The 12,574-nt window shown below is 48.6% G+C and overlaps 1 protein-coding gene across 3 annotated transcripts; it reads right to left on the bottom strand.

The window, feature by feature from the left end:
• Positions 1–372: 372 nt before the first annotated feature.
• On the bottom strand, positions 373–8,046 carry LOC142309901 (uncharacterized). 3 transcript variants are annotated; one of them, XR_012754033.1, is made up of 6 exons: positions 7,959–8,046; positions 6,933–6,989; positions 6,761–6,851; positions 5,432–5,568; positions 4,400–4,492; positions 373–1,723 (listed from the first exon to the last, which is right to left on the bottom strand). XR_012754033.1 is itself a non-coding variant. In XM_075347361.1 (5 exons), the coding sequence occupies exons 2-5, from the start codon at positions 6,951–6,953 to the stop codon at positions 1,580–1,582; spliced, it is 363 nt and encodes a 120-aa protein (XP_075203476.1). In that variant the 5' UTR covers positions 6,954–6,989; positions 7,959–8,046; the 3' UTR covers positions 373–1,579. The 3 variants fall into 3 exon arrangements, 2 of the variants coding, with proteins under 2 accessions (XP_075203476.1, XP_075203475.1); XM_075347361.1 differs by lacking the exon at positions 5,432–5,568 and having other exon boundaries at positions 4,386–4,492; XM_075347360.1 differs by lacking the exon at positions 5,432–5,568.
• Positions 8,047–12,574: the final 4,528 nt, after the last annotated feature.

Genomic DNA, 12,574 nt, shown 5'->3' with positions numbered 1-12,574 from the left:
GAAGCGGGGCACACATAGGCTCTATCTGATATTCAAGTGAATAAAACTTAATGAAACACTGGACAAAATCCATGGATAAAAGTAGCATTTTTTCTGCAGAACAACCCCCAAACTTTGAGTATATGGATTTGGTTTATTATTTAAACTGGAGCTGTCACTTCAGGAGAACTTGCAGCCTTTAGCTCTGCCCCCTCTGTCTTTAGCTCCTCCCCTCTGGCTCCTCTAGCTCCGCCTTCCTCCTCACCCCCTTCCTTTGCCATGGAATTGTATAAACATGAACTGCCATCGCCTATCTGAGTAAGGGGGAAATCTGAAAATCTTAGCGTAAAAACTCAGCCTACAAGTAGAAAGACACAGATTTCTCTGATAAGATATATTACAAAAGTGTTTATTTTCATGTGTACTATTGATTTTCAAAATTAAAATTCCGGTTACACTAAGTGTCATATGTAAAATTTGTTATTGTTTTGTGTCAATTTATGAAAGAAAAATGATGTTGCAAATATTAGCCCTGCTGTAAAGTAGTTCTTTATAATGTTGCAGCACTAGGCTGGGTATTATTGATACTCGCCCTGTTCTGCTATTAAGGTGGCTTTACACGCTACGGTATCGCTAAAGCGATCTCGTTGGGGTCACGGCATTTGTGACGTACATCCGGCCGCTTTAGCGATGTCGTTGCGTGTGACACCTATGAGCGATTTTGAATCATCACAAAAACGTTCAAAATCGCTAATCGGTGACATGCCCCCCTATTCCCAATTATCTTTGCTGCCGCTTGGACGATGTAGTTCATCGTTCCTGCGGCAGCACACATCGCTAAGTGTGACACCGCAGAAACGAGGAACCTCTCCTTACCTGGCGCCCGCCGGCAATGAGGAAGGAGGTGGGCGGGATGTTTGTCCCGCTCATCTCCGCCCCTCCGCTTTGATTGGGCACCCGCTTAGTGATGCCGCACAAACCGCCCCCTTAAAAAGGAGGCAGTTCGCCGGTCACAGCGACGACTCTAGGCAGGTAAGTAGTGTGACTGTTCCTAGCGATGTTGTGCGCCACGGGCAGCGATTTGCTCGTGTCGCACAACCGATGGGGATGGGTACGTACGGTAGCGATATCTGTAACGATATCGCAGAGTGTAAATCGGGCCTTAGGCTCAGTCTGTGATTATGGTGGGAGTTACTGTGGGCTGAGGAGTATCCAGATGGTTCACATCAAGATTCAGGGCCTGGAGCATATGAAGAAGCAGCATTGGAGCTGGAGGCAGCTGGAGCTTGAGATGGTGCCAAAAATCTAGCCATAACGTCCACCATGGCTGTCCAACATTCCATTTTCTTGGGAGTTGGCAGTTCCTTCATCAAAGGAAGGAGACTTTTGAGAAAAAGCATGTCACTGTCCTCATCATCCCTCAACTGTCTCATGATTATCTCTTTCTGAGACATCATCTCCTTTAAGTGGCGAGATCTTTCTTCATTCATTTCATTGAGGTGATGCATCACAGATTCCATGAACTCTGTTTCCTCCCTTCTCTTCCTGCTGCGCTTAAAGCCCCTCTCTGGTCCCCTTCCAATGTTATGTCTGGGTGATATCACAGAGTGCTGGGAAAAACCAGCCAGGGACATCTCTGCCTCCTCAGAAGATGATTCCAAGGGCTCTGGTCCACAGTGAGGTGACTCTGACCTTCTAATAGATTTGGATGTCCTGGACCCCCACCTTGTCGGTCTCTGTTTGTCTGAAATATAAATATATATTACGTGGAATTAGTAAATAATTTTGATTTCAATGCAAACTTCTGGTTCTCAACTAAACTAAAGCCTATAATCCAGTCTTATTTACTATCTGCCCAATTGGTCACAACAGTGTCACTTGGACAATAGAAATGTGAAATTAGAAACTAAAAAACTCCACTCTTCATTCTAGTCATTCCTTCCACCAAGATTTCAGAGAGAGTCCTCTTAACCTGTATGTTATGTGAATAAAATGCATTCAATGCACTTCGTTCCAATATGTAAGGATCTGAGTGTGATGCTATACTCTTTGTGATTGAAATTGCAACACCAAGAAGGAAAAATTGTAGAATTACGGAAATCACAGGATGGACAGACATGCTACTGATATGCAAAATAGTAAAAAGAAACATAATGTGTAAAACATCTTAATATATTCAGTATCGAGTATGAGTACCACATACATACACCTTGACTACTATGTTTGAGACATTTTCTGCCACACTGAATGCACTTTGCACACAAATCATCAAGATCCGCTGCTGGCAGCTCCCTTTGCAATTGTCAACCAATGACATCCCTAATTTTAAGTGAAGACTACTCCGGAGATGTTACAGGCCATGGTAGCACGTTTTGACCATGAAGGGTGCTCACAGTAGGATGAGCAACATGCAGCCTCGTATTATTGTTATGAAAAACTGCACCTGGGACATTTTGGAAAAATGGCCATACCACTGGCTCCACCGCAAAATCAATGTAACACTGAGGTGTTAATACATCTAGAAAGAAGACTAAAGGAGACTGACAATCCTACATTATGCCATATGGAGACTGAAGTCTGGAGTGGAGGGCTATCCTCTTCAGTGATGAGTCCTGCTTTTCTTTTAGGTCCACAACCATGTCTAAGGCCAAAGTCACAATTGTGAGTGATTCAGACAAGTCTCGCATCGCATAACCCGGCATGGCCACACACTCTCCTGACAGGAGCGGGTTGGCTGCATGTATTTCTATGCAGCCGAGATGCTCCTGTCCAGAAAGTGTGCGGCCATGCTGGGTGATGGGATGCGAGACTTGCAAGCGTGACTCCGACCTAATAGCGATCTACGCGACCTACAATTACTAATAGATAGCTAGTCTCGTATTGCAAGTTTACTATGGCTGCTGGATTAAAGTCCACAACCACATATTACTACTCTTCCTTCTATCTATTAACATTAATCCCATTGCACTTGAAAAATCAAATTAGATAATGAAAACAAACACAATGTAATGCGGCAGAATTCTCAAATATTTTTGTCTGGTGTGCGTACTGCAGTCAAACGTATAAGGATTTCTTCTAAGCCATCGCCAGCTGTAGAACAGTGTGGACACATCTTGCTGGTTTATGGTGGAAGAGAAACTTTAAATCTAATGTGGCCATTAAAGGGGTTGTCAAAAATTATTATAAAGGTTTGCGTCTTTGTTTTTTCTTCCAAAATAGCACCACATCTGTCCATGGACTGTCTGGTAATTGAGTTCAGGTCAAACGAGAAGGAGCTGCAATAGCGTATAAACTAGTGGAAACTATTCTGCTAAATATAAATAAAAAAAAAAAAAAAAATATATACACACACAGTAATTATATATATATATATATATATATATATATATATATATATATATATATATATTCTCGATAACGAATTTTACCTTTTTTCACTGCAATATACATTTTCAATAAGGTGAGGGACACTAATGTTCCTGAACTAGATAAAATGTCTTTAAGCAGAAAGTTTTTTTATGTACAAGATAAAAATGAATATCTAACTGGAGCCTAAGACATATTACAGTAGTATCATACCAATGCATGTTTCAAGCCATTTTCTATGCTCTGTGATTTTACATGTTTGCAATCTATTGAAGAGTGTGGATGTGAAGACAAGTGCCCAAAACAAGTGAGGAACAGCCACCACAGAAGAGTTTAAGGCTGGGGCAACCACATGAGCGTATGGCATCTGATGCGAGTGCATTGGATGCGATATGCTAATGACCCTCGGCTCCCGCTATCTGTGAGTGTAAGCAGAGTGTCATGCGACTGTGACCCGATCCTGCGTTTGGATCACAGCTGCAGAGGAGAGGGCGGGCGCTGCGGAGGAAAGGGAGGGATTAATCTCCCCATCTCCATTGCCAGCTGATGTGATTATCGCACTTCACCCCGGTGTCATCCGAGTGCAGTGCAATGTTTCACTCACACACATAGACTTGTATGGGTGGGCGTGAATACGGATCAGATTTCACTCACCGCACGCTGCGATTGTTGTCTCGGTCTGATTAGGGCTGAGAAAATAATCACAGATGGGAATGGCCCTATAGAGTAACATGGGTCCGACTGGAATGCCGTGTGCCGTAGCCCTAAAGCTGCTGCGTGTGGAGAAGAGTGCCACATGAAGGATGGCTCAGGGACTGGTACCCGTGTGTGAGGGACTGTGGCGCAGTGACCGAGTAGGGATTGCAGCAAGTGTTTGCCAAGAGAAGCTACTGTGGGAAGTGAATATGAGAGGGCACTTAGCTGGTGAGAAAGATACAAACTGTTACAGAGTGAAAGAAGTGCTGCTGAAGAGACTGCCAGCAGGCTCCATACTATAATAACTTTTGCTTTATAATGGGGCACAAATTCCTAACAATCACCTTCCAAAAATTACCAGTATTTATGGACATTTTCTCCTCCCAGGTATTGAAGGACGCATCTTTCCCCTCATCTTCCAAATTTCTAAATATTGTGTTATTTTCAGTATCTGTGAATACAAATTTAATGTCGTCTGTACGGAGATAAATGTGTATGAGTAAAAAAACAGGATTAAGAGATCTTAAAACTGATTGAAGTAGTATTGTTTCTATATTAGGTTTGTTTAACATAATTATATGACAAACAGGATTAGGGCGCTTTCACACTTGCGTAGGGCGGCATCGGTTACAATGTGTTGTGTGACACGTGTAACGGATGCCTTGCAAATAGTGTGATAATAAAGGCAACAGATTCATGTGCAAAAAAGTTTTCTAGCCGCGAGAGAGAGATAGACCCTCCATCATCACCGCACACACCAGCACTACCACACTCATCATCATCACTGCACACACCGCGGCACTACCGCACCCATCATCACTGCACACATCCCGGCACTACCGCCCCCATCATCACCACACACACCGGCACTACTGCCCCATCATCATCGCACACACCCAGGCACTACCGCCCCCATCATCATCACACACACCGACACTACTGCCCCATCATCATCGCACACACCGGCACTACCGCCCCCATCATCATCACACACACCCTGGCACTACCGCCCCCATCATCATCACACACACCCCGGCACTTCCGCCCCCATCATCATCATCACACACACCCGGCACTTCAGCACCCATCATCACTGCACACACCCCGGCACTACAGCACCCATCATCACCGCACACACCCTGGCACTACAGCCCCCATCATCACTGCAGACACCTCGGCACTACAGCCTCCATCATCACCACATACACCCCGGCACTACTGTACCCATCATCACCACACACACCGGCACTACCGCCCCCATCATCACCGCACACACGTAGGCACTACCGCACCCATCATCACCGCACACACCGGCACTACCGCCCCCATCATCACCGCACACACGCAGGCACTACTGCACCCATCATCACCCCACACACAAAGGCATTACCTCAGTGACGTCCCTGCTGACAGCGCGACTCCCTTCAGTTTCTGCGTGGAGCTCACAGGAGTGTTCTACTGCCGCTCCTGTCAGCTTCATGTAGCAGAGCTGGATGCGTTGCGGGACCTCTGTGGACTACGTCGGACCTGGAGAGGTATTTGGGGATTTTAATAAAGTGGTGAAAGAGGGTGCTTTTTTGTCTTTTATTCCAAATAAAGTATTTTTTCGGGTGTATGTGTTTATTTACTTCCACTTACAGGTTAATCATGGAATGTATCTCATAGATGCCTGTCATGATTAACATAGGACTTAGTGGCAGCTATGGGCTGCCATTAACTCCTTATTACCCCGATTGCCACTGCACAAGGGCAATTCGGGATGAGCCGGGTAGAGTCCTGGGACTGTCGCATCTAATGGATGCGGCAATTCCGGGCGGCTGCTGGCTGATATTGTTAGGCTGGGGGGCTCCCCCTAACGTGGGGCTCCACATCCTGAGAATACCAGCCTTCAGCCGTGTGGCTTTATCTTGGCTGGTATCAAAATTAGAGGGGACCGCACGCCTGTTTTTTTCAATTATTTATTTATTTATTGTACCGCACGATATAGACTCGCCCACCGGTGGCGATGATTGGTTGCAGTGGGACAGCTGTAACCCAGCGTGGGGGCGGGTCTGACTGCAACCAATCATAGGAGCTAGTGGACGGGGGAAGCAGGGAATATGAAATTGAATAATGAGCGGCCGGCATTTTCAAAAGCAGGAGAAGCCGCCAGACCAGTGTGACAGCCGTGCAGCGCTGCGCCCGTGATCGGTGAGTATGAGATAAGGGGTGAGAGGGAGAGAGAGACCAGGAGTGATTTTAAATGATTTAGATCGTTCTGCTGGACATGCTGAGCATGCGCAGTAGAACGTGATGGAATCAGTCAGCGGATTCCGCCGCTAAGTGCATTGCGGCGGAATCCGCCACTATAGACAATCATTAGACACCTTGGCGGATTGTAATGGAATCCGTCAAGGTGCGTTATTTTAACAACCCAAAAAATGCTACATGCAGCGTTCCCTCCGCCCGATGCTGTGTCAAAATAACGACTCAGCGTCGTCCAGCGGATGCAACGCTGACACTTGCGTTACAGTGCGTCGTCAATACAAGTCTATGGAGAATAGCGCAGTGCGTTAACGGACTGCGCTATTCTCCACAGCGGCGGATTGCGCTGAATGCAAGTGTGAAAGCGCCCTTAGACTGTCGGTTTGTGATGCCCCCTACTGGCCAATCAGATGTGTACAGAAGCTGAAATCAAGGACAGCATGAATGCTTACAGTATTATGTTGTTGCTACTGACCTGAGCTAACATCAGTAGAAATCTCTTCTTCCTTGATCTTCACACATATCACCTCCTCCTCTTCAGCCTTTACATGTCTATGATCGTCATCCTAATTGATATATAAAACAATATTTATTAAAGGCTTAATCTTTACATCTGATGGCGTCAAATCTTATATAGTTCCCTTTACCTGAAGATCGATGGGCTCCATTAGTGGTCATTAGAGAAACGTCATATTCATAGGGTTCTAGGTAGAAAGAAAATCAGAAATTTGAACAAATGGTTACTGTGTGTGGATTGCGGTAGACTTAGGCGGGCTTTGCACGTTGCGACATCGCAAGCCGATGCTGCGGTGTTGCACGCGATAGTCCCCGCCCTGTCGCAGGTACGATATATTGTGATAGCTGGCGTAGCGAAAATTATCGCTACGCCAGCTTCACATGCACTCACCTGCCCTGCGACGGTCGCTCTGGCCGGCGACCCGCCTCCTTGTTAAGGGGGCGGGTCGTGCGGCGTCACTGCGACGTCACACGGCAGGCGGCCAATCGGAGCGGAGGGGCGGAGATGAGTGGGATGTAAACATCCCGCCCACCTCCTTCCTTCCGCATATTCTACGGGAGCCGCGGTGACGCCTGTAGGAGATGTTCCTCGCTCCTGCGACTTCACATACAGCGATGTGTGCTGCCGCAGGAGCGAGGAACAACATCGGACCGTTGCGTCAGCGTAATTATGGATTACGCCGACGCTGCACCGATGATACGATTACGACGATTTTGCGCTCGTTAATCGTATCATCTAGGCTTTAGACACTGCGATGTCTAATGCGATGCCGGGTGTGCGTCACTTTTAATTTGACCCCACCGACATCGCCGCTGCGATGTCGTAGTGTGCAAAGTACCCCTTAAGGTAGAAGGGCGAGGATTTGTAAAAGAATTGGCACGGAGGTGCACCTAGCAGAGAAGTAACTGTCATTCTTTTATTCTTTTCTTTCCTTAGAAATCATTCTTATGCTCGGCTCAAAAAACTACATCCTGTGACAAGAAGAGTTATTTGCGATTCCTGCATTTATGTGCCATCTGGAGTTGTCATCCAGCTTTCCCAGGGGCCTGAATGTCAAATGCCATAGTAGTCAGATTTGCTCTCTTAGAATTTTAAAGCCCTGTGATTATGGATGTAATAATGGTGGCCACATTCTCCCGAACAAAGGATGGCTTACCTGGAAATCAGGGAGTTACAGTCTCCATGACCGTGTCTAGGATGGAGCTGCCCCAGGCAGGAGTAATGACGTCAGGGTCATGTGAGCAGGAACACGTGATTGTTTGCAATTTCCTGATTCAGTGCCCAGGCTGTAGAGAGGCGGGTGCACGTGGTGGGGGAGAAAGGAGGAGGGGGACCTGGACAAGCTAGTGGGGAGGTCAACATGGATACCTCCTTATGGCAGATATTCCATAGACAAACACCCGCAGCGTTTCCAACTAGAACAAACCAGTGGTTCTGGCAGCAAGAATCTGATGACAGATTCCCTTTAATGTGTACAAGGGGCTGCTGATAAGTCTTTGGCTTTACCCAGAAAGAAATGAGATAGGATGATGAAACTTTACATCTATTCCACATACTCTTCACTGATGTCATCAGGGCCACCACTAGGAATTTCAGAGCCCCATACTGGCAAAATTATGGGGCCCCCTTGAGACTCCACCCAGGCTCACCCCAGCTCCGCCTCCACCCCGCAAACCTTCCACAGTCCGCCACCACTCTTGGAAAAACACATATTATATTATATACACAGTCATGGCCAAAAGTCTTCGCACCCTTGAAGTTGTTCCAGAAAATGAAGTATTTCCCTCAGAAAAGTAATACACCCTCTCGATAATGCACCTTCTACATCGCCCCTCTCCATAACACCATAACAGATCACCTACACCGCCTCTTTCCATAATACACCCTCTACACCTCCCTACTCAATAATACACGCTCTACACCTCCCTACTCAATAATACACGCTCTACACCTCCCTACTCAATAATATATAGCTATAAGTCCCCTTACCTGGCAGCCAGACTGGCTTGCAAAGTCTCCTTAAGGAGAATAGTGTTCCCCCGTGGTCCCCACATAGCTTTCTCATGAGCCAGATCAGACACCCCCATACTTTGCACTGACGAGGGGCAAGCACCCCGAAACACCGTGTCTGCAAATTGGGATTCTGATCTGGCTTATATATCCTGAGTCATATTGCAAAGGATTGTCGAAAATCCACTTGTGACTTTTAGGATCGCTACTTCCAATAGGTGGCGCTGCGCTAGAGTTTGTCTCCTTTACTGGAGAGACAATTTGAATACTCAATAATACACGCTCTACACCTCCCTACTCAATAATACACGCTCTACACCTCCCTACTCAATAATACACGCTCTACACTGCCCCGCTCCATAATACACGCTCTACACCTCCCTGCTCAATAATACACGCTCTACACCGCCCCGCTCCATAATACACCCTCTACACCGCCCCGCTCCATAATACACCCTCTACACCGCCCCGCTCCATAATACACCCTCTACACCGCCCCGCTCCATAATACACCCTCTACACCGCCCCGCTCCATAATACACCCTCTACACCTCCCCGCTCCATAATACACGCTCTACACTGCCCCGCTCCATAATACACGCTCTACACCTCCCTGCTCAATAATACACGCTCTACACCGCCCCGCTCCATAATACACCCTCTACACCGCCCCGCTCCATAATACACCCTCTACACCGCCCCGCTCCATAATACACGCTCTACACCTCCCTGCTCCATAATACACGCTCTACACCTCCCTGCTCAATAATACACGCTCTACACCGCCCCGCTCCATAATACACCCTCTACACCGCCCCGCTCCATAATACACCCTCTACACCGCCCCGCTCCATAATACACCCTCTACACCGCCCCGCTCCATAATACACGCTCTACACCTCCCTGCTCAATAATACACGCTCTACACCGCCCCGCTCCATAATACACCCTCTACACCGCCCCGCTCCATAATACACCCTCTACACCGCCCCGCTCCATAATACACCCTCTACACCGCCCCGCTCCATAATACACCCTCTACACCTCCCCGCTCCATAATACACGCTCTACACTGCCCCGCTCCATAATACACGCTCTACACCTCCCTGCTCAATAATACACGCTCTACACCGCCCCGCTCCATAATACACCCTCTACACCGCCCCGCTCCATAATACACCCTCTACACCGCCCCGCTCCATAATACACGCTCTACACCTCCCTGCTCCATAATACACGCTCTACACCTCCCTGCTCAATAATACACGCTCTACACCGCCCCGCTCCATAATACACCCTCTACACCGCCCCGCTCCATAATACACCCTCTACACCGCCCCGCTCCATAATACACCCTCTACACCGCCCCGCTCCATAATACACCCTCTACACCTCCCCGCTCCATAATACACGCTCTACACTGCCCCGCTCCATAATACACGCTCTACACCTCCCTGCTCAATAATACACGCTCTACACCGCCCCGCTCCATAATACACCCTCTACACCGCCCCGCTCCATAATACACCCTCTACACCGCCCCGCTCCATAATACACGCTCTACACCTCCCTGCTCCATAATACACGCTCTACACCTCCCTGCTCAATAATACACGCTCTACACCGCCCCGCTCCATAATACACCCTCTACACCGCCCCGCTCCATAATACACCCTCTACACCGCCCCGCTCCATAATACACCCTCTACACCGCCCCGCTCCATAATACACGCTCTACACCTCCCTGCTCAATAATACACGCTCTATACCGCCCCGCTCCATAATACACCCTCTACACCGCCCCGCTCCATAATACACCCTCTACACCGCCCCGCTCCATAATACACCCTCTACACCACCCCGCTCCACAATACATGCTCTACACCACCCCGCTCCATAATACACCCTCTACACCGCCCCGCTCCATAATACGCGCTCTATACCTCCCTGCTCCATAATACACCCTCTACACCGCCCCGCTCCATAACACCCTCTACACCGCCCCGCTCCATAACACCCTCTACACCGCCCCACTCCATAACACCCTCTACACCGCCCCGCTCCATAACACCCTCTACACCTCCCTGCTCAATAATACACGCTCTACACCTCCCTGCTCCATAATACACCCTCTACACCATCCCGCTCCATAATACACGCTCTACACCTCCCTGCTCAATAATACACGCTCTACACTGTCTCTCTCCATAATACACCCTATACACCACCCCGCTCCACAATACACGCTCTACACCGCCTCGCTCCATAATACACGCCCTACACCTCCCTGCTCAATAATACATGCGCTACACCTCCCTGCTCCATAATACACCCTCTACACCACCCCGCTGCATAATACACGCTCTACACCGCCCCGCTCCATAATACACGCCCTACACCTCCCTGCTCAATAATACACGCTCTACACCTCCCTGCTCCATAATACACCCTCTACACCACCCCGCTCCATAATACACGCTCTACACCTCCCTGCTCAATAATACACGCTCTACACCTCCCTGCTCCATAATACTCCCTCTACACCACCCCGCTCCATAATACACGCTCTACACCTCCCTGCTCAATAATACACGCTCTACACTGTCTCTCTCCATAATACACCCTCTACGCCACCCCGCTCCATAATACACGCTCTACACCGCCCCGCTCCATAATACACGCTCTACACCGCCCCGCTCCATAATACACGCCATACACCTCCCTGCTCAATAATACACGCTCTACACCTCCCTGCTCCATAATACACCCTCTACACCATCCCGCTCCATAATACACGCTCTACACCTCCCTGCTCAATAATACACGCTCTACACTGTCTCTCTCCATAATACACCCTCTACACCACCCCGCTCCATAATACACGCTCTACACCGCCTCGCTCCATAATACACGCCCTACACCTCCCTGCTCAATAATACATGCGCTACACCTCCCTGCTCCATAATACACCCTCTACACCACCCCGCTGCATAATACACGCTCTACACCGCCCCGCTCCATAATACACGCCCTACACCTCCCTGCTCAATAATACACGCTCTACACCTCCCTGCTCCATAATACACCCTCTACACCACCCCGCTCCATAATACACGCTCTACACCTCCCTGCTCAATAATACACGCTCTACACCTCCCTGCTCCATAATACTCCCTCTACACCACCCCGCTCCATAATACACGCTCTACACCTCCCTGCTCAATAATACACGCTCTACACTGTCTCTCTCCATAATACACCCTCTACGCCACCCCGCTCCATAATACACGCTCTACACCGCCCCGCTCCATAATACACGCTCTACACCGCCCCGCTCCATAATACACGCCATACACCTCCCTGCTCAATAATACACGCTCTACACCTCCCTGCTCCATAATACACCCTCTACACCACCCCGCTCCATAATACACGCTCTACACCTCCCTGCTCAATAATACACGCTCTACACCTCCCTGCTCCATAATACACCCTCTACACCACCCCGCTCCATAATACACGCTCTACACCGCCCCGCTCCATAATACACGCTCTACACCTCCCTGCTCCATAATACACCCTCTACACCACCCCGCTCCATAATACATCCTCTACACCGCCTCGCTCCATAACACCCTCTACACCGCGCCGCTCCATAATACATGGTCTACACCTTCCTGCTCAATAATACACGCTCTACACCTCCCTGCTCCATAATACACCCTCTACACCACCCCGCTCCATAATACACGCTCTACACCT

This window comes from Anomaloglossus baeobatrachus, chromosome 5 (genome assembly GCF_048569485.1).
Source record: "Anomaloglossus baeobatrachus isolate aAnoBae1 chromosome 5, aAnoBae1.hap1, whole genome shotgun sequence".
NCBI lineage: Eukaryota > Metazoa > Chordata > Amphibia > Anura > Aromobatidae > Anomaloglossus > Anomaloglossus baeobatrachus.
This window is presented reverse-complemented; position numbering and strand designations above follow the sequence as displayed.